The 22990-nt window shown below is 40.9% G+C and overlaps 2 protein-coding genes and 1 long non-coding RNA gene across 3 annotated transcripts in view; 1 reads left to right on the top strand and 2 right to left on the bottom strand.

Annotated features, from left to right (window-relative positions):
• Window positions 1-1396, bottom strand: part of LOC131539266 (uncharacterized) — a 32836-nt gene extending 31440 nt beyond the window's left edge. The window contains exon 1 of the long non-coding RNA XR_009270818.1: window positions 1285-1396. This is a non-coding gene — a long non-coding RNA (uncharacterized LOC131539266). The remainder of the gene's footprint in view (window positions 1-1284) is intronic.
• Window positions 1-5828, top strand: part of lhfpl3 (LHFPL tetraspan subfamily member 3) — a 44406-nt gene extending 38578 nt beyond the window's left edge. The window contains exons 2-4 of the mRNA XM_058773709.1: window positions 1319-1549; window positions 3524-3557; window positions 4506-5828. Coding sequence (XP_058629692.1) covers window positions 1319-1549; window positions 3524-3540 — 248 coding nt within the window. The 3' untranslated portion in view covers window positions 3541-3557; window positions 4506-5828. The remainder of the gene's footprint in view (window positions 1-1318; window positions 1550-3523; window positions 3558-4505) is intronic.
• Window positions 5829-6627: 799 nt separating this feature from the next.
• kmt2e (lysine (K)-specific methyltransferase 2E) overlaps window positions 6628-22990 on the bottom strand; it is a 34212-nt gene continuing 17849 nt past the window's right edge. Inside the window, 22 exon segments of the mRNA XM_058772579.1 lie at window positions 6628-8336; window positions 8339-8867; window positions 8970-9052; window positions 9431-9513; window positions 9754-9983; window positions 10150-10614; window positions 10706-10762; window positions 11192-11418; window positions 11509-11662; window positions 11851-12150; window positions 12231-12557; window positions 13120-13299; window positions 13755-13826; window positions 16054-16152; window positions 16887-17139; window positions 18768-18995; window positions 19074-19204; window positions 19311-19511; window positions 19610-19648; window positions 19970-20148; window positions 20642-20781; window positions 22727-22986. Of these exon segments, the coding sequence (XP_058628562.1) occupies window positions 7825-8336; window positions 8339-8867; window positions 8970-9052; window positions 9431-9513; window positions 9754-9983; window positions 10150-10614; window positions 10706-10762; window positions 11192-11418; window positions 11509-11662; window positions 11851-12150; window positions 12231-12557; window positions 13120-13299; window positions 13755-13826; window positions 16054-16152; window positions 16887-17139; window positions 18768-18995; window positions 19074-19204; window positions 19311-19511; window positions 19610-19648; window positions 19970-20148; window positions 20642-20781; window positions 22727-22986 (4749 nt within the window). The 3' untranslated portion in view covers window positions 6628-7824.

Here is a 22990-nt window from a genome sequence, read left to right as displayed (position 1 = left end):
TCAAGAAGCAGGATTGGACACCTTAGTACTAACCTGTTCATTGCAGGGTTAACACTCTCATACATTCACACTTTTTGAATTGAGGAGAAAACCGGAGCACCCAGAGAAAATCCACTCCAACACGGAAATAACACACAAATGGGGGACCTCCAAGTCAGGTCTCAAAGAAAATCCCAATTTTGTTCTATTAGTAACTACAGCATTGGGGTGCCCTTCATGTCTTGTGTGACCAGCCCTACGTGTCTTGAAGGCAGCATCAAGGTAATTTGTTAAATAAACCAAAAAGAAGCCCTGGTTACATTATAAATGATTTCCTCTTGTGTAACTGATTGCATCTGCAGAACACTGTCGATGAATCAAAACTGGCACATGCAGTATTCACCGTTCTCAGCACAAAGTCTTCCAGGATTTACAATGACTATGGTCTGATACTCCTGAAAGATGCAGTTTTCCGGTCTCAATTCATCAGGGATGTTGTCGGCGCTACTGATCTGAGATCAGATCTATTGCTTGTTCTGTGGAGTATGTGGCAATAGAAGGGTAATACAACTCATGAGCTGTCACAAACTAGATAGACAAGTGTTTCTCAGCCTTGTTCCTGGTGGCACATTAATAGTACACATTTTTGAACTCTTCCTAATAAAATAACCTGATTCAACACATTACTAGAGCCTCCAAGACATGAGATGGGTGGTTCAGATAAGGGAGACGTATTGAATTGCTTGCTTTACACACTTCTGGCTCAACCAGGCTCATGAGTTTGAGGTACGACTTCTTGAGCAATGGTGGACAAGCTGTCAGACTTATATTTTTGGCAGGTTCTAAATGGGCAAATCTAGGGACCAGAATATCATGGAAACCTGTAAGTTGGGTTTTTTAACTTAACTTTGGCCAGTAAGAAACCACCAGAACACCCAAGCAAGCAACTGCAAAACCACCACCCACGCACAGCATTGGGGCTGCGAGTTTTACACTGGCAAGCATCACTCACATTTTCTTCAAAAACTTTTGAAATTTCATTTGGTGTGCAAAAATTACTCATAGCAGCTTTCAATAGTGAGCTTTGTGGGTAGGTATGTGAATATAAATTGGGGGCTCGTCCGGTATTGCTGGTACCTCTCTCCATATTCATCTTAGCTGTCAGACATCTTATAATCGAACAAAAGAAACTGCCATGACTTCTTTCATTGGAGCTGATTGTGTTCCCCAGCTTATCCATCTATTATATCGCTTGAGAACAGAAATGCATTTTGCTGTTGATTAAATCCGTAGACCTTTTATTACCTGGACGACTCACAATGCCTGCTTTCTCTCTTAGGTACGTGTCTGGTGTTGGGCTGTATGATATATCCTGATGGCTGGGATGCTGATGAGGTGAAGAGGATGTGCGGAGAAGGGACGGACAAATACACCATTGGAGCATGCTCAGTGCGCTGGGCATACATCCTGGCCATTATGGGCATCTTGGACGCCCTTATTCTCTCTTTCCTGGCTTTTGTGCTGGGCAACAGGCAGGATGGACTCATGTCCGAGGAGCTGCTGGGAGACAGTAAGATTAACATTATTTTGTCGAAAGGATTGTTATTCCATGTCTTTGTCATGTCTCACCATGGGAGAATGCAGACGTACCTCTGTCAACTTGAGTTACTGTCTTTATTTATGCAAATAAATAATTGAAAGAGTGTTGGACAATAAGAGGTTATAAACAATTGATATTGTGTTCAAAACAAAAAATACAAATAGAAAAACAACTTGATATTTGGTCCCTTTGATGAAAACACTATTTGGTTGTGAAATCTAAGTGATGTAAGGGGAGGGACGGTGTCATTAGTATAGGACAAATATTTGTATATATATTTGAGGCCAAGATTTGAGGCAATTGCATACTAAACAATTTGTAAGTATTACCAAATGACAGGGACATTTCACCCAAAACTGAATATTCTGTCATTAATTGCTCACCCTACTGTTATTCCAAACCTGTAAGACCTTCGTTCATCTTCGGAAAACAAATTATGATATTTTTGATGAAATCAGAGAGCTTTTTGACCCTGCATAGACAGCAATGCAACTGACACGTTCAAGGCCCAGAAAGGTAGTAAGGACGTTGTTTAATCAAGTCGTTATTTTTGTTTTCTTTGCGTACAAAAAGTATTCTCGTAGCTTCATAAAATTAAGGTTGAACCACTGATGTCACATGGACTATTTTAACAATGTGACGATGCCTTTACAACCTTTCTGGACCTTGAACGTGCCAGTTATGTTGCAGTCTATGCAGGGTCAGAAAGCTCTCGGATTTCATCAAAAATATCTTAATTTGTGTTCTGAAGATGAACAAAGGCCTTACGGGTTTGGAACGACATGAGGATGAGTAATTAATGACAGAATTTTCATTTTTGTGTGAACTATCCCTTTAAGGTAACATGAGATGAATTTCAATACAAAGAGGTGAAATTAACATTTCAGTGTATAATTAAACTTTTCTCTGTGAATGAATGCAGAAATAGCTGGGCTTAATTGTGTGCATTTCTGATACACATTATATGGTTTAATTATAATCACAAAATGCATAATTTACAGAAACGAAAATGAAGAATAACAAACTGGATTCTCCATTTCTCCCCATAAATGTTCTAACACATCAGTTTTCAACGCGCAGCTGTTGTGCCATTCGGTCCAATTCATTCATTACTAGACAGAGCCAGCCAGCCAGAGCCAGAGGCGAGCGAGGACAGACCAGCTTGAGAAATAAGACAGAGCGATGGTCATTAAGGACAGAATCAGATGATAGGGCTGTGAAAAGAAATGAGATATCAGAAGGAGCGAGTAAGAAGAGGAAAAGAGCAAGTGAAGGAAAGGTAGAATTTACCATGGACTGGGGTTAATTGAAGCCTGGGGCTCCGGACCCAGCCATGAATTACTAATGACTGTTTACACAGCTTGCTGTCAGCCTGTCCATATTAATCACAGGCACAGCATCAGCTGGAACCCATGCTATGCTGAACAGCACACCTGGAGCAAAACACTATTTATGGATATGGACTATAAAATGCTTCATATAATGAAGTTAAATGAAAACAAACTACACTTCCAGGACGTCCTGGGCCGTAAGACTATTATTATTTTATATAATATAATGAAGGGTCACTTATAGGTGTGTTAAGGTTTTATATGAAACTGATGAGTTGCACAATGCAAATGGTGATTAAGGATGTTTGTATAATGATGAATGAGCAATTCACTTCTTAATCCTGCAGAAACAGAATTTATGTCATATTTTGTGATGGCACTTGATGGTGTTAGTGCCATCTAGTGGAAATTATTGGTTAAGTTTATCCCAGCTTGGCAGTATTTAAGAAAATCAGAAACAAAAGGTCTATTTAATGTGTATTTATCAACTGTGACAGCTGTCAGTAGTTGATAAATAATTCTGCTGCATTTGAAAATTACTCTGTGGATTTAAGCTTTGATTTTGCTTTTGCTTTAAGTTTGATAGACGTTTCTCCTTTTTTTTCCTCAACAGAGAGTGGAAATGCATAGATGCCAGATACACTCAGGTGAGTGAGTGTTGGTGAGTCTTTAATTAAAAAAATACCATGAAATAGTTTGATTTTGCCTTTTTTGACGTATTTACTACTGAAACGGAGTTAGGCTCAGACATACTTAATATTTAATATAGATGCACTACTGTTCAAAAGGTTAGTATGGAAGCCCGTTTCCACCACTGAATAAAAAAAAAAAAAGAACAAAAGGTTATTGCGACTTTTTCTCTCACAATTCTGACTTTTTTTTTCTCAGAATTGCGTGATATAAACTTGCAATTGCGAGTTAAAAGTCCAGTTTTGAGAAAAAAAAAAAAAGACTGATGTGTTCTCAGAATTGCCAGTTTATATCTCACAATTCTGACTTTATAACTCGCAATTGCGAGATATAAACTCGTAATTCTGAGAATAAAAGTCCGAATTGCAACTTCATGTCTCGCAATGAGTTTGTCACGCAATTCTGACTTTATTTCTCATAATTATAACTTTTTAACTCGCAATTGTGAGTTTATATCACGCAATTAGGCTATGAGAAAAAAAGTCAGAATTGTGAGATAAAAAGTCGCAAATTACCTTTTTTATTTTTTATTCAGTGGCGGAAACTGGCTTCCATAGGTTCGGGATTATATGATTATTTAAAAATAACAAATAATAAAATAAAACAAGATTATGGGAAGTTCCTTTCTTCTGTGAAAGGAAAAAAAATAAGACACTTTGTCCATACAATGAAAGTCAGTTGGTCCAATGTTTTTTTAGACCTAGCTGACAACAAAATTATTAAAAAATTTATTTTGTGTAGAAAAAAAGTCATGTTAGGAATGACACGAGGTTGAGTAAATTAGACTGTTTTCATTTTCGAGTGATTTAAAAAAAAAAAATGACTTCAAGTTTAGCTTTCATGTGTAAATTTCTCAAGTGTAATGCTGTTAATTTATAATAAAACATGCTTTAATCTGTTTTCAGGTGTTTCTGTCTCGTTCAAGGAAAATCTTTATGTGAAAATCACAATCCAGCTTTACCCATCATCCTGAGGGCAGGAAGCCTGACTGCAGCAGTTTGAAAAAACGTTAAAGCGAAGGATGCAAACGGGCTGAATGGAGTTGGGAACTCACTGCTTTTCTGTCCATTTCCCTTCTTTGCACTTCACTCCCTGGAATTGCTTCTCAACAAATCCCTACCCTAGTTTGATTTACCTTGTTCTGTGCTACTAACATGATAGGGCAGCTAATGCACCGTTTAGAAGTAACTTTGACTTGGATTAATAATAATAATAATAATTATAATATTAAAAAATCTTATTTATTTTACATTGTGTCCTCTTCTAAAGGCCTGCATTACAATAATGTTAATATTTTGGGATTTATGAATTACTGTAAAACACTGTTCTATTTGACTGGACTCTCCAGTATAGAAGGAAACATTTACAGGCTTGAATTGTGGGATGTACACTCCGGCACAGAGCTGCACCACAGAGACATTTCCAGCCTGTTATTGTTTCTCTATCACCAACACCCCTGGACACAAAAAAACAAAAAGCAGCAAAATGGGACACTGAATCCTGAACACTTACCTGAGAACCAATTTACAGGCAAGTGATCATTTATCGGGTTTCAAAATGTACAATTATTTCACCACAACACTATCCAACATTGTTTAAAAGGGGTATGTAAACAGAAGTTGAGAGTTCACTGTTAATATATTTTAAAAATAAGTGTCAAAATTAGGGGCAGGCATCTCTGCCATTAGTAATTGTGCACAAGCCAAGTATATAAAGAAGTAGGAGAGTGTTTTAAAGTATTATGTATTGAGTGTATATGTTGAATTTCTGTATGTCTCTAATTCGATATTTACTTCTTGGCAGTGTTGGTGCTGTATAGTTATGTGTGCCATAATTATGATGTTCTCAGCTGGTACCGTTTTGTACTCTTGGTATAATCATTCTGTCCCACCAAGATAAACGAACAGCCTAGGATCGCCAATCAAAAAGAAAATGCCATGGGAAAACCTGGAGGATGTGGTTCAAAAAGCAAAAGCCCACAGGAAATGACCTCACTGTGTACCTAGTGCCACTCCCTCCCTTCTTAGACAGCTGAAGAGTTTGGACAATGCTGGATGAAGTTCTGAAGGGAAAGAAAAAAAATGGTTCGCTTTAGTTATTGGGTGTCTGTCTTGTCAGATGATGTTGTATGTAGAAAATGCTGTAAATACACCATTAAAATGTATTAGTTATAAAAGTTCATTAAAGACAATTCACCCACATTAATGAATAAAGATTTTACCTCTACAGACTACAATCAAGATATTTCATTCTGAGCGTTGCTGTAAAGAACAAACAGTAATATTTATCTTTCGTTTTTTTCCCCACAGGCCAGCGGTGTCCAGTCTTGCTCCTGGAGGGCCAATGTCCTGTAGAGTTTAGCTCCAATACTAATTAAACACACCTGAGCCAACCAATCAAGTTCTTCTGGATTGCTAGAAGCTTCCAGGGAAGTGTGTTTTTGGCTGGTTGTAGCCAAAATCTGCCGTCCAGGAGCAGGACTGGACACCCCAGACCTGCACTAGGTAATACTGACCTGACATCTGCTCAGTCCTCAACACTGCAAAAGTTGCGCATGATGTGTTATTGAGAAACGTACAAACATTGGCGGTTATAGCTAACTGTATCTATGCAGCCCTTATGCTCATCTTTCTTCATAACCTTTCTACCTTCGTTCCAGTTGATTTTAACCTCTGGCTTGATGTTGATTGGTCATGTAATCTCTCTTCCTTCATTCCGATTGGGCTTCTCAAGTCTGCTTTCATTCTGATTGGTCATAAAACCTCTTTTCCTTCGTTCTGTTCGATCGAAGCAAAAACAGTTTCTTTCAAGCATCTATCAGACATTAAATGACAAAAAACTACTAGGTTTATATTTTCAGTGACAACCTTAAGATAGGTCTCAGCAACGGCAGTCTCTTCAAACCTTCATTGCAGCACCTCTTCACACAGTGACCTTTACAGTGAAAGAAAAATTCACATTAGGAACATGTAAACATCAAAAACAGCCCCCTTTCCCGACCCAGTAAAACACACAAGACATTTGGTTGGTATAAAACTGTCATTACAGTGATTTATTATAATGAACCATGAAAATAGCCAACCAGTGCTGTGTCTGTGAGCCTCTGTCCTTCACACACACATACACTCACACACAAACAGTAAAAAATAAAATAAAATAAACCAGAGAGGAAGAAATAAAAATAGTGCTACAGTCACAGAAACATTCAGCGTTTTTGTCAAGAGCGCTTGTATTTACAACCATATTCCAAAATGGGGATGGGAGCGAATTATACAAGCATAGAAAAGAAAAGAAGCCAATATTTACAACTGTTTCTGGAGAAAGCTGGAGTAACCACCTATACATTAAATTACACTTTCTACAAATAACCATTGATATTCAAAAATAAACCGCTTACCCCCTACAGGAAGGACCTCTCTTTCTAAAGCTGCCACAGAGAACAGCACGCATCTGTCTGTGCCGTATTTGCCTTCCGTTTCTCATGCGCACTTCAAATATGCGCACGGATACAGGCGGCACGCAAGCATACACGCTCCCTTCCGCTTAAAAACAGACACTCATGCACACAGACTCGCTCATTCACACAAGTGCAGTCTCCTGGGGCAGTGAAGCGGCCTATCAGAAAGGTCTCCTCTGAATTTCTGCAGCGGTGCACAGATATTTTTGTTACATGGAGGAATAAAAAAAATAATAATTCTGTATTTTTTCTCTATACAAAACCTCTTTACTATATAATGAGCCACTAGATAAAACAAATAACTGATGAATGAAAAACAGTGAGAAACGGGAAGAACGGGGAAAGGTAAGGAGGAAACTGGAATGTCCCATTGCATTGCACTGCACTGGGAGGATAGAGGAAGGATTCAACGGGAAGAGACCGGAAAGGGCGATTAAAATGAATAAAAACATTAAAAATAAAAAAAGACGTCTGGAAAAGACAGGATGGCAGTACAAGATTATGGGAAGGAGAGAGGTGTGGGGGAGTCTGGGTAAGTGATGAGCACCAGGGTTCATTAACCATCATCTCTCACACACAGTCTACTTTTACAGTTCTCGTTTTTCTTTTTAAAATGTACCCTTTCCCCCCCCACCGGTTTCCATTAGCCTTTGTGAAAAGGTACATAGAAAATATTTACAGTGGTGCTGTGTTGCCTATGTTACATGATGTACCTCCGCCCCTCTCTGAGTGAGTTTGTCTAGGGGGCGGGGTTTAAGTGGGTGTGGTCAGTGCCATCCTGTGCCCAAGTAGCCGGTGCTGTGAAAGGGGGCGGACGAAGGGGTAGGTCCTCGGTTACCGCCGGAGATCTGTGAGACGCTCGGATTGGGTGGGGTCTGTGAGGGAGGAGTTTGTTGGGGAGGTGGTGGTGGAGGCGGGGGTAATACAGTTTGTTGATAAGTGGAAGGGGTTACTGAGGGGTTGGCTGGTGCAGACTGGTGAAGTAGAGTGGTTTGAAAGCCACCGATGTTCTGGAAGGGGTGCGGTGCGGTACTGGAGGGAGCAGGCGGAGGGGGCGGAAGGGGTGGGTGTGGTCCTTGTTTGATTGACAGGAGAGTGCCGCTATTGGGCGGAGGCTGCTGGGAACTCTGTCCCTGAGGAGGTGGAGGAGGAGGTGGGGGCGGGGCAGAGCTCAGCAGAAGCTGATGCTGCTGCATCGAAGGAGGTTGCAGATTGACATGCAGCAAGGTGGGACCAGGTTGTGGGTGGGGAGGTGGAGGAGGGGGCGGCGGAGGAGGGCAGCACTGCTTTGGTAATGCAATGCATGATGGGTCTGTAGGAGAGGTTGGGAACCGGGAGGAAAGGGTGACGTCACGGTAGGCTTGAACGCAGGAAACGGTGCAGCAGCAGCAGTGGGCTGAGCAGGGAAGTAGGAAGCTGAGGTGGGTGGAGCTGGGGGTGGAGGGGGCGGTGGCGGTGGGGCATTTTGGGGATTATACTGAGGGAAAGTGGCCGGGCCAGACGCAGCCTGGGGTTGAGGCTGGTTCTGAGGCTGAGCTGTCAGGAAGGCTCGCTGGCCGCGGTAAGGTGAACCTTGGGGTTGCGCTTTGGGAGAGTGAATGAGCGAAGGTCCAGCGTAGTGACTCTGTGAGGCACCGGAGGGCCCGCAGTGGAGCTTGCTGGGCGTCAGTGCGGCTGGTTTGGAGCTCGAAGTCTTGGTGCTGGACTGCTGGACGGACAGTGCCTGAGGCTGAGAAGGACCACGAGGCTGTGCTTCACCATCTTCTTCCTTGGCTGGTCGAGACACAGTCTGGGGTGCTGGAGAACAAGGCTGCAAATGGAAAGAAAAATGGTTTATGACAACGTGCACTTGCTGGTTGAGAATTCTCGTGTCAGCGAGACAGAATATTACATTGAGGGAAGGTTCTCTTACTGCATGTGTCGAGGGACTTTTGCAGCTCTTGGGAGAAGGACATTCCTTCACCTGGGAGTCGCCACCCTCTGACTCTCCACTGTCTGAAAATGAGACAAAGCAGGTATTTTTATATTAATATTAGAAGATCTTACCAAGGTTCCCACACCTTTTTAATCAATGCATTTTCTCGATTTCTCCAGATGTTTGGGCTAACCTTCTTACAAAGTTTAGCTCGAACCTACTGCTCCAGCACACCTTCCTGATTACCTTGATTAAGCGTTTTATTGATTAGTTAGGGTCTTAGCTAAACTCTGCAGTAAAGTGGTCCTTTAGGAACAGAATTGGACACCCCTGGGATTATTGGATGAACTTTGTTTAAAAAGGCTTCCATTTGTATGTCAGGTACCAATTCATGGGTTTTAACAATTATGACAAAAAAACATGGACATCACAATCCAAAATTCCAGGGTTGTTTTTACCTGCATCCTTGCGATGGTCACTCAACAACAAGGCCCTGTGGTAGCTTCGCTCCCTGGCCTGCTCTACTGATGTTGAAGATGTCCTGTAAATTAAAATAGAATTGTATATGCTTAAATATTATTTTAAATACATAATTTGCAAAACTCAGTAGGCACAACTGGCCATCCAACTGTCTAAGATAACTCCACAAATATGTAAAAAGTCACAAGACAGCCTTATTTCTTTATAAGAGTTTTAATCCAAACCATTAAAACAAATTTCAAGCTGTTAAAGTGGAACTAATTTATTCTCATGGAAGGGAACATACACTTTAGGGACATACCACTGCCCTTCTCCGTCTCTCTCCCCCTGAGGTGGGCCGTCTGGCTCCTCGCTGTGCTGAGGGGTCCTGGGGGTTGGTGTTGCTGCGAGAACAGGTGGCTCAGGGACCACTTCCACTGCGACAGGGAAAACATCTACTGGTGGTGCTGTGGAAACAGGAGAGCCACACTCTCCCTTGGAACCACTTCGCCGTGCGTCACGCTGACGTTTCCTATACTCCAGAAGAGACACCTAACAACACAAACACGAGATGTCAGTTAACAAATTCTAATTAAAAGGCATACATAATTTTTTGGATAAAATTGATTCCAGCTATTTCTTCAGTTAAGTTTAGCAGCCAATGAATTTAACAAAAAAAAATTTTACATTTATACATCTGTCAGATGCTTTAACAGACCTTTTTCTTCTGTGGGTTCTTTGCAGCACCTCCTTCCCCTGTGCCATCGCCACTCAATGAGCGAGTAAAGGTCACGCCGCTGCTCTCCTCATTGCAGGAATAAAACGGTGCCGCCTCACTAAAGGGGCTAGCAGAGGTTGAATCTGGCCTGTACGCCCCCATCTCCAAGGTGTGAGAAGGGGTGAGGTCTCTCAGATTAGAGTTCACTGGGGAAAACGAGAGGCCACCTCGGTCTGGACTCTTCATCCAGGGAGGGTAAGAGGAGGCTGGTGTCTCGGGTGCTGAGGCAGCTTCTGAACCGCCACCATCAACCTCCATGCCTTCATCTACTGCGGCATCCTGGGGGTCAGCATGGGAGGGCTGAGGACTCAGAGACCCCATAGATTTCGTAGATTCCTGTGGAGCCGTATCAGAGCTTGCATTTCTCACGCTGGGAGAAGCCAACAGCGAAGGAGGTCGCTCAACCTGACAAAAGACAGCAAGATGTGTTAGATGTGCTAATGAAAAATGCAGCAAAACACCTCTGTAGCAGGTACAGGATATTTACTGAACTCACGTCTTGTGTACTAGGCCTCCGGCTTCCATCTGGAGAGCTGTCCATAGACGACTCACTCTGTGAATTTACAAAGGTATTTCATGATCATTTTTGTTGCCTCTAGCCAAAATAATGCTTCAAATCAACACCGCAGAAGTGACCCATCATTTAAAGTTCATCACTGGTGACAACCATCCCTGCTTGGCCAATAGCAAAAGTGTTAGTGCCCTCTTGTGTCAGAACTATAGAGTTCTGTTTTCATATTTTGGAGATAACTTTCATTAAATATTGGGCAAAACATTTCCACTACATTTCGCTCAAGAATACTGGATTACGTTTTAAATGTTTAAGAATCCTTTTAGAGAGACTGTACTCTCAAACACACATATCTATGGATTAACATTTGAAGTTTATATATAAACTAAAATATATATATCATTAAAGACTATACATTTTCATTAGGTTTAATTGTTGAAATATCAGGCACGTCTATGGCAACAATCTTACCTCTTGTGGCAGAGGGTGGTTGGGAATCTGCAAGGGTGTTGAGGGCTCAGCACTGGGTTCCTCTGGCCGTGGTCGAGGAGGCGTGGCAAGCAGCAGAGGCGTGCCTGGTGCTTCTGTTGACTCCGTTCGGGTTGGGGTGGCACAAGGAGACCCATATGGAGTGGAAGTCTCGGACATACAGGGATCGAGTGAACATAAGCGCCTTTTCTTCAACGGGGTAGGCAACTCTGCAAGCACATGGACCAAGTAAGACTAAGTACAGCTTTAGACGAGCTTTGAGTTATTAATTTGCTGCAGGACATGGACCGCTGACCCACCTGGTAGAGAGCAGCTACCGTTGAGGGGTAGAGGGCTGTAAGACTCGCCGTTTATAGAGGGGCTGAGAGGGCTCTCACTAGACATCAGCAGAGAAGGACGCCCTCCACCTGGGCTGGTGGAGCCCTCCTCTTCTAAAGCTTGCTTCAGCCAGCGCTGCACAAAAGAATATTGAGTTAGACCAGAAACTTGCTAGTCTAAATATGAACACTTGAGTGAACTGGAGGGAGCAGGCCTCCCCCCCCCCCTGCACTATCAATTGCCAGACAACCATTTTATCATCGGAAAGAGGCAAAAAAGTCAATGATACTTGTTGACACATCTAAATAATGCATCAATTTTACCTTCTTGCAGGACCCAGTGGTAGGTGGTGTTTCAGGCATTTCTCTCGAGCGCCGTCGCCCCGTGGGCACTCCCAGAGTGCTGGGGCTACGGTTGGCCTGAAAAGGAGATGAGAAGCGGACGTAGTGTTTGGGTGTGCTGTAGACGTGTGAACTGCAGGCCATGCCCGGTAGAGAGTTCAACTGTGTGGCCAAGACCTCGGGATCACTACTGATCCGCAAAGGCCTCTCAGGGGGAGGCTCCGGAGTCCGCAAAGCACACTGTTCCTGTTTGTCAACACCCATCCACTCGCTCACTAAGTGCTGTTGGAAAAGAAAACATGCAAGTTGTAAAATGCACAACCAACTGCTATGAAATGCATTCTATGGGTGAAGATTTCTACCTTTTTAGTTTTGGGGTACTTCTGTCCACTGCGGCAAGTTGGGGCGGGTGAGCCGCTGTGGGGTGGGCTGGAGTCAGGGGCATCTGTTGGCGGAGCGTCAGGCTCAGGGGCCAAAGGCATCTCGTCATCATGAGTCTCTGTTGTTAAGGGCTCTAATGTGTCACCAGGGGAACTGGGTGGCAAGTCGGAGCAGGTGCTGACCGTTCGCGCTCGCCGCCGCTGCTGTCCGATGTGCGTGCGGTTCCGCGAGAAGCTTTTTCTCTGTTTGTTACGGCTCACCTTTGCTGGCTTCAGACAAGGCTCCTCCTTCACTAACTCTAGCATGGGCTAAAGGTCCAAACAATTAACAATATATTAGTGCTGCCAAACGATTAATCGCATCCAAAATAAAAGCTTTTGTTTACTAATATGTGTGGGTGTACTATTTATTTGTTTTGTATAAACAACTTTAAAATATATATATATATATATATATATATATATATATATATATATATTTTGTATATATACACATATATAAATACACACATACATACACACACACACACACACACATATATATATATATATATATATATACACACACACATGCATGTGTGTATTTATATGCATAATAAATATACACAGTACTCACATGTGAGAACAAAAACTTATTTTGGATGCGATTAATCGCGAATAACAGCGCATATTTTTACTACATGCATGTTGATATTACCAATTTTACAAATTTAAAGTCTTTACTATATTTCTGATCAAATAAATGCATGTAATATTAACAGTTCACATTACATTACATGTGAGTCAGTAAATGTTTCTTTTCTCTTCAACTCATAATCAGTTGCACAGGAAACGCACAACTGATATGCACATGTACATCATTGAAGGTTACCTGTAACGTGGCAGGAGATTCAGCCTCTGGTGTAGCAGGAGGCTCTTCCTTAATGTCGCTGCGTCCACCAATTTCCCCTTTGGTGCCGATCCTTTCTAACGCTTGCTCTCTCCGTTTTTCTCTTTTCTCCATACGAGCAAATGCCTGCAGAATTGCCTCCATCTTCCTCTCTTCACGTGTCTATATGAATGATAGACAGAAATAAAGAAGGAAAGAAGACAACAGAGAAAAGTTGAGTCTATTTTCTGGCTGACAGTTGGGAACCCAGCTAGCTACTTAGCGCAATCAGCAGGCCATAGCCAGCAGCAAAGGCGGGAAAAGAGAGAAATGGGACACTTCTCTTCTAGTCAAGAGGAAACATAATACACCCCCAAGGTGTGAGAGGCAGCATGTATGTGTGTGAGAGTTTCTGTACTCTCTATTGTCCTACCAAAAAGAAAGGCAACAAATACCACACAAGGGTGTTTTGAGGTGGGCCATGTTGAGCGACTGAGGGTTGCATGCCTGGACTTCAGTCTCAGCATGGGGTCAGTGAGCACAGGACAGTGGGGTTAGTGTGTGGGTTCTCCTGTACAGTAACAGGCAGGGGGTGGGTTGGGTTGGGGGTCGTTCAGGATATGAAGGGGTAGGTTTACCTCCTTGTTTCTCAGAGCTCTGCAGCAGGAAGCCCCTGCGCCGTGACGATGGGACTCCTCTGCCGGGCTGCCCTGAATGGTGCCGAAAGAGACAGCCATCAGGGTTTAAACACACACAGGCCTCCAGTTTGCTCACACCCCCCATGCACACAATCATACGTATTAGCCTAGTCTTTGCTGTATGGGTAATGTGGTTGGGGTTTAGAGCTTCAATATGGGCATACCTTATGATTAATGGACATACCCCTCTTTCACCAAAAAGGTGCCAGTCTTGACAATGCTCCTGTCTTGGAACAGAATCACTAATATATGCCTAAATAAAGGAGGCAAGATAATTTCTTCACCACATAACGTTCATAACTACACTGATGGGAAAAAGTGGTCTATATGGGAGGCGTCTACTGCAATAAACATTCTGTTGAGCTATTGAAACCAACTTTCCCCATCCATCTGAAATAAAATAGTTTTATTTACAAATATATCCGACGAAAGCATTTCATGATTATTTAAGGATTTTTCTAGTTGTTTGCGACAACTAAGATTTTTCATTTTAACTACACTCTCACTCTCAAAAAGTATAAAGTACACAATATTACACAAACTGGTAAATAAAGAAACCTGTAAAAAAGCTTGTTTGAAGGTGCAGTGTGTAAATTTTAGCGGCATCTAGTGGTCAGGTAGAGAACATCGTCGTTTTAGACAGCAGAAAGTAGCCAGTCAAGCAATGAGGTAAATTAAGGAATTATATTTACTTAATTATTCAGTGAACCGAATATTATTGGTACTTGTTCATCGTCTCAGTGTTTTATTCGCAAGAACAATATAGTGACGAAACACGCTCTGTAGAGCAGTTTGTCTGTTTAGGGTATGGCGGCACAAAATACTGACTTCCATGTAAGGTGTATGTAGATAGAAATTGCTCATTCTAAGGTAATAAAAACATAACGGTTCATTATGTCAGGTCTTTATACACCTCTGAAAACATAGCACCATTATGGTGGAAAAGACGTGTTAGAGAACTCAAAGATTGATAGGGAATCAGTACTATTTCTGAATTGCCTGTTTGTCTTGTTGCAGCAGAGAAAATGAGGAGAAAGCATGGGGAATTTCCACTAATAATGCACCTCACCATTAATTTATCTAGATAAAACCACATTGTTTACAGCTGCTGTTAGCTTTTTCTGTACTGTTAATGGTTAAGTCATTTCAGGATTGGTTGTGAGTTTTATTTTCCTGAACTTTCCAGCAGTCAATGCCAACTTCACGATGTTTGTTGAGGAAAGTTTTGGAAGTGAAATGGGTTCAGAGCCTGTTTTTCACACACTTTTTCCATCTGCCTTTCATGGCAAGCAAACAAAAAAAGCACCACACACAGTAATGGCCACACCAAAACATTCAAATAAAACATGTACTTGTTAAGCTAGAGAGTTACTACACTCTCTAAGGTTGATCTTAAGCTACTACGTAACCAATAGCCAAAGCTATTACACAACCAGACAGCATTACTAGGGTTAAAATCATCAAGATTCGTTTTTCAAAACAATTCTATGTGAGGATCATTGCAACTTTACATGACCTTTTTTTTTATATTATTAGTCAAGAGTTTGACTCTGTAATTTACACCCTAACATATTTTATATATAAAAAGTAGCCCAGTTTTTGTTCAGGATTGAGTGAGTTGAGTTTTGGTAGGAAGCGGTGTTGAATAGATGCCTGATTGGACGTGAATTATCGTAAATGTGCTTTAGAACGGAAATAGCTTTTAGACAGAGGACCATATATATAGTAGAATACCACCACATTGAGTCCCATGTTAATTAGCATGTAAATTAAAACACTGTGTAGTGCTATCGTAGGTTCTTTCATTTAAGCATCATCTCTCACTACTAACATGGTCTTGACATTTAGTAATGACAGAGGAGAGAAATGACTGCAGATGCAACACACAGTCCAGTTTTTAACATTCCCTCATGGAGAACCAAAGAGGCTCCTTAAAAGTTGAAGTATGAAAAAGAAAAACAAAGCAACAAGGATGAGTGCCCTCACGCTACCCTTCAGGAGGTTAAACTACACAGCGACAGGAACAGAGAAGCGGTGGCGGCAGCAGCGAAATTAGCGGGAGGTTTAGAGGGGGTGGAGGGGGAAGAAAGGAATGGTGGAGCATTCTGGGAGCTGCCCAAATCACCACACACACCGGGAGGCAGAACGAGGAGGGGAAAAAGACAGGGGGGTGGGGGCAGTAGCGTTTCCATGGCGACCGTGATTGCCAAAGTGGTCGCTTTCCCCTGGACGCACTTACCATCTTCCTCCTCTTTTCTGCAATCTGCTCCTCTGACTCCATCTCTACTTCATTGCTAACGGAGGTTTTGTCTTCTAGATCCTCTATTAACTCAGGATCCTGCAAGAGGGGGAGAGGGCCTTTATCATCGCCTGACTACAGACCAGGAGAGGAGCATTATAGAGGGAGAGAAAGTGGGGGAAGTATCGATTCGGGCCGAGATCTTGGGTCAGACAGACCAGATTGTACTTATGAGAATCTGTGCATCAATGCAACTACTAAAAAGATCAGAGCAGATTTCCTCTGTTCTAACTGTGCCAGAATTGCTGACAACTCCAACTTCCTGGGATGTCCTGATATATATGGCACCAGGATGGCAGGGAGTTACGAGGGTAGATTCTCGCACACTTTCAAAGCGTGCCAAACAAGCAAGATTTAATATTCTGCCACCGGCCACCAATGAAATACATATGAGCAAAATAATGCAGAAACATGTTTTTTGGTGATCAGACGCTGTAATTAGGGCCAGGAAGGAAATGCGGATGAGTAAACAGATCATTAGAATGACTGAAAATATCCAACGAAGAAAGAATCATGCACAGATTAATACACGGATAATATTTACATGCAAAAAAAGGGTTTTTCGACCTTTATAGATGAAGGGACCGCCTTACCCAGACTCTCAGCCAACCCCGAATATTTTAAAAAAGCTAGATTTTCGCTGTTAGTCTTATCAGCATTAAACTACCTTTCCTGGATGAACACAGGTGTGTTTTCATTTTGTGAGATGAGATGGTACTTAAGTGGGTGTGTGCGAGACAGATTTCACTAACAGCACTGTGTGTCTATCGTACCTGATTGTTAGATATGGAGAGCCGGAGAGGAGAGAGTTTTCTCTGTTTGGCATCAGTGAGTGATTTGGCCTTGGGCCCATCACAGTCCATAGTGAGGTTCTGGTTCTGTCCGCTCTCATCTCGCGACGGTTCTTTGTCCTTGCGGCCGCGCCGTCGTGTGCTAGAGCCCAGATTCTCCGTGGGTTCCAAGTTATGCTTGAGCACAGGGCATTCCTGATTGCCTTTCACACACGCACAGTCCACCTTATATTTACTATCAAACAAGACGAGAAACAGGAAAAGTAGTGAGAAAAGCAAGTCAAGCTGACCAATCAGAATAAACTAGTGCTGTCAAACGATTAATTGCATCCAAAGTAAAAGTTTTTGTTTAGATAATACATGTATGTGTACTGTTTATTTATTATGTGTGTGTATTTTTATTATATATATATATATATATATATATATATATATATATATATATATATATATATATATATATATATATATATATATATATATATATATATATATATATAAAAATACACACACATACAGTATATATTTTGAAAATATTTACATGTATACACATTTATATTATATATAAATATACTTAATATATAAACAACATATTTTTCTTAAATATATATATATACACACATGCATGTGTTTGTATTTATATATACATAAATATACACAGGGTTCCCACACCTTGGTTAACTTCAAATTCAAGGACCTTTCAAGGACTTTCTAGGTCCAATACCTTCAAATTCAAGGACTTAATGTGGGGACACATTTCAAGTGAGAGCAAACGTTACATCACGTCACCTTGTAAGATACATTGTTACAGTTTTCATGTGTCAAACACAACTATGCAAAAAAGCAATTATTATTATTTATTTTTTTTGCATTTATTTTTGGCCATATGACAGAAATCTGATATTTGTCGTATTTCTGTTTTGCATAAAATTTAACAATATTTGGTACATACTATACTGTATTCTCAAATGATCTGATATTAACTTTTGCATGGATTTTATTGAAAAGAGCTTAGGCTCATGTAACCAGAAGTTTTAAGATATATGAATATGCTTTTAAGTTTTTCTTGCCTCATGGCTTTACATTATCTTAACAAGCAAAGCAATTCAACATTACATCCTTTGGATCTCTGGCAAGCCATTCTTTGTAATCTTCTATGGTGAGCCAAATATCTTGAAATTTGCATTTTCCAGTCATCATGTTTCAGCGGTTTCAGCCTATTTTTGCAATGTTTCACGGTGTGTCTGTGAAACGTTGAGGTACCTTCTTAGTAGTTTCGTGTGCATGTGAACGTCATGGCAACGAACAACACAAAGTACCTCACGTGGGAAACACTTAACATAACGCATAAATGTGCAACATAAATCAAGCAAGCTAGTATGCACAAAGTGCTGGTGAAATAACACATTAGCGGACCGGAGGGAATAATATGGAATTTTCAAGGACCTGTATCTATGTTTGTTTATTTTCAAAAACTTTCCAGGGCCTTGAAAATGTTTAATCAGATTCACAAACTTTCAAGGATTTCAAGGACCCGTGGGAACCCTGTATACACAGCACACACTTATTTATTACGTAAAGAAAAACTTTTATTTTGGATGCAATTAATCGCGATTAATCGTTTGGCAGCACCAATATTTATATATAATATAAATTATATGAATATAGATATATACATGTGTAAATATTTTCAAAATATATACCTGCATTTGTGTCTATTTATATATACACATGATAAATATACAGTACACACACATATATTCTATAAACAAAACCTCTTATTTGGGATGGGATTAATCGCGATTAATCGTTTGACAGCACTAGAATAAACATTTAAGACTCAGCCCTAGTACGTGTTCTTACCAGCTACAGTAGTCATAATCAAAGCCAATGGTGATTTCACTCCCCTTGGAGATGGACCTCAGAGAGTAAATGTATAAATGCAGCATGCCGTCCTCGATTACGTGCCGCACCTCAGCGTTGGGAGTGCAGGAGCGACGAATGAATCGAGCCTCGTTTCCGAAGCTCCGCGCATCCACACACATTTCCAAACCGTCAAACTTAGAGTAGAACAATACAAAAGGGTACGGCCTGCAAATAAAACAACGTTATAAACAAAACATGGAACCAAAATTAATGCTCAAAAGCACAAAGTGTCTTTTCAAGTACCTCTTAAAGAAGTAACCATTGGCTTCAAATTGCTGTCGAAGCATGACCTTCCCCCTGTACTCGATTATGAGCGAATCGGCAGCCAAGTCCCGAACAGCCTTAAGAATGCGCTTATTCTTCTGTACGTGACTCTGGGAGGAAAAATTCACAATGAGCATGTCATACAAAGCCACAAACAGCGCACCAGAAACACAGACCAATATTCTGGTGGAATTTGAATATGTGAGTATTTAATACCTCTACGGGTGGTTTGAAGGCTGCAGTGTGTGTATTGTAGGCCAGCGTTTTGCCATCTCTGGCTTCTTTTACTCTTAGCAGTATCCGCACTTCTTCACTGTACTGGTTACTGCTGGCTTCCTCATAGCGCTCCATCCACGACTTCATCTTATTCTCCCAAAGAGAGGGAGGATCTGTTGGATCACACTCGGGAGCTGAGCCCTGAGGACACGAGATGGAAAACAAGCAACGTAAGCATGCGTGTAACACATACGAATAGTTATTTGGGGGGTCAATTTGGATAGCTCCAGACTACCCACCTTTACTCTAGATGATTTTCTAGAGCCTTCACGGAATGACTGAAAGACAAAAACAAGCAGAAATCAGACTTGTATGTTTCAAATCAGGTGAAATAACTGATCTTGGTTCCATAAAATGACATTTATTCAAATAGACAACAAAAAACAAAACAAAACACAGGACTGTATTAAATTGATCAAAAGTGACAGTAAAGACATTTCTAATGCAACAAAAGATTTCTACTTCAAATAAATACTGTTACTTTGGACTTTCTACACAATCTTCTGAGAGAAAAAAAAAAAAGAAGCAGCACCACAGTTTCCATAAAAATTCATTTTTGAAGTCACGTTTAACAGAAGTGTTTGTTGTGTGATTCAGACCTTCTTGGCCCTTGCTGTAGCTGGGGGCTCCTTTTCTCCACTCTTCTTTCGTTTCTTATCAGCCTGTTTGTTGCCGAGACGTGCTGTTGTGAGTGTGATGCTGGTGGGGGTGTGTTGAAACGCCGTGTACAACTCTAGTGGAACCTCATCCCCACTTTCTGTAGCACTGGTGTCCCCGTCTGTAACAATACACACGTTACATAAGCTTGTACATTGAATTTACCACCTCAAACATCATAGTACAATTGATATTTTCCCCTCAACCATAAATAAAAAGTAACTGTAGTTTGAACAGACACTATTGTCCTCGAAGTACACTTTTGACATTGACTCAAGCTGCAGCTGTAATGCCCAAGCATCTCCAGCAGGTGGCAGCACAGGCAGAGAGCTCAGATATTTCCTAAATCTTAAGAAATCTCTAGCAATTACATCACTACAAGGAGAGCTTCTTATAGAATTGCCAGCATAGATTTCAGGAGGGTCAGATATACATTTCACGTTATGCAAAAGCTCATATGATCCTGTATAGTGTAAAGTCTTCAGACTCTAAAGATGCTTCTCTGCAGCTGAACTGTGGGAAAAATCAGTGGTGGCATTGTTTCTTTGGGAGAGGTTGAACGTGTCTATAGGTGTGTTTGTTTGTGTGAATGCATGAAAAAATTAAAAACTCACCAGACATGTTCTCTCTCTTCCTGGTTTGCAGTAGGATGGCGTGCTCTCGGTCCAGGGTGCGTGGCTGACAGCGTTCACACAGGTAGGTCTCGGGAATGTGCTGCCGGTCGATCCCCATGCAGTCTATGTGCTGCCACACACTAATACACAAAGAGAGTTATGAATGAGGAGAAATGGAATAAACTATTTTGATTCTTCTGTATTATTTGACTGTGAACAAAGTGACTGACAGATCCAACTATTCAAACAACTGTAAGTTTTCATCTACACTCTGAATTCCCAGCACTGTTACTTGTCTTGTCGACAGTGCTAATCTCAAACAAAGAATGGGATCCTATCCCAGCAAACATTAATGCCACTGTTTAGAGAACAAAAAACAGCTAACGCTGGAAAAAACTCTCTGTAGTATTTTAACAGATAAAGCTACAACCAAAATAAACATTGTTCTTAAAAAAATACTTGAGCCTGATTTTTTTTTCTTTGTAAAAATGCATTTAATTACACTGAAAACTTGACTTAATTAACATGACATTTCGTAACAATTGCTATTAGCCATAAAATTAAATCAACATCAATATACAAAGTAGATAAATGATATAAATAATGAACAAAATGTTAAAACAATGCATTTAAAATAAGGGCTGGCCACTATGTTAGATTACATAGCTCTGAACAATCAAGAAAAGAATTGTACAAAATATAAAACATAATATTTTGCAAAAAGTAATATTTTAATAGTACAAACTACTGTTAAAAAGTTTGGGACTGGTAAGATTTTTAATCTTTTTTTGAAAAGACTTATGCTCACCAAGGCAGCATTTTTTTATTATTATCAAGAATACAGTAAAAAAAAAAAAGTTATATTTTTCACATTTTATTATAATTTAAAATAACTGTTTTCTATCTTAATACATTTTTAGATGTAATTTATTCCTGTAATACAAAGCTAAGTTTTCAACATCATTACTCATTACTACTCTTCAGAAATCATTCTTAATGCTGATTTGGTGCTTAAGAAATATTTCTTAATATTTTGGTCAAAACAGTGATAGATTTTTTCAAAAGACTCTTAGATAAATAGAAAGAATAGCATTTACTTGAAATTAGAAATCTTGTGTAGCATTATAAATATCTTTACTATCACTTTCGATGAATTTAAAGTGTCCTTGCTCCATATAAGTATAACATGGACATTTTTGCCCTACATCTAAGAGCATATCTGGGGCATATATGCCCTTTTAGACAATTTTTGACAGATACAAGTCTCTACTACCCAAAAAGTATTTTTTAAAAATCAAATATTACATTAAAACACTTACACACATCTATGTCACTCTTAGTGGCATCTTTGCCATCTTAATGTCTGTCTCTGTCTAGGACCCACCGGTTATACTACACATGATTCTTTAAAGGGATAGTTCACAACATGAAAATTCTGTCATTAATTACTCACCCTCATGTCGTTCCAAACCCATAAGACCTTCGTTCACATTCAGAACACAAATTAAGACATTTTTGATGAAATCCGAGAGCTCTCTGACCCTGCACAGAACATAATCAGTGTTGTTTACGTTCAGTATGTGCATGCTTTCTCCTGAACGTAAACTGATTAAGCTGATTACGTTCTGGGGAATGCACGCGCTTGCATCGTGGTACACTCTAAAACGGCAGAAGGTGGTAACTATTTTTGTTTTCTTTGAGCACAAAAAGTATTCTCGTAGCTTTGAAAAAATTGAAGTTGAGCCACTGACGTCACATGGACTGTTTTAACTGTTTCTGGGTCTGGGAACATTTCAGTTGCGTTGCTGTCTATGGAGGGTCAGAAATATCTTAATTTGTGTTCTGAAGAAGAACGAAGGCCTTACGGGTTTGGAACAACATGAGGGTGAGTAATTAATGACAACATTTTCATTTTTGGGTGAACTATCCCTTTAAACCAGGCCTCATCTCAAGAACTAATAAGCTCCAGATATATAAAGCATTTTGGACAGATAAGCGACTCGGCAGGTTTTGAAGCGCAGCCAAGAATGCTGTAATTACACATGTAGACATAGTATGAACATGTCGAAGTGTGTGCGGTCCCACCTGCACTTGTCGCAGCAGATCATGTAGCCATCGTCATGGGTGAAGCCGCAAATGCAGCGTGTGATGTCAGCACCGTAGCTGCCGTCTTCTGAGGTGCTGAGCGTGGTGCCACGCGACGCCTCGTCTTGCACGCCTGGCACGAACAAGTTCTCGCCTGGCCGGCCCCCGGACACAAACAAACCCTCGCCCGGCCGGATCAGCACCGAGGGAGGCGGGGACGCCGGCGGGGTGGGTGGGGGTCGCGCCCCATAATTGTGGTCCTTT

Source organism: Onychostoma macrolepis, chromosome 04 (genome assembly GCF_012432095.1).
Source record: "Onychostoma macrolepis isolate SWU-2019 chromosome 04, ASM1243209v1, whole genome shotgun sequence".
In the NCBI taxonomy this organism is placed as follows: Eukaryota; Metazoa; Chordata; class Actinopteri; order Cypriniformes; family Cyprinidae; genus Onychostoma; species Onychostoma macrolepis.
This window is presented reverse-complemented; position numbering and strand designations above follow the sequence as displayed.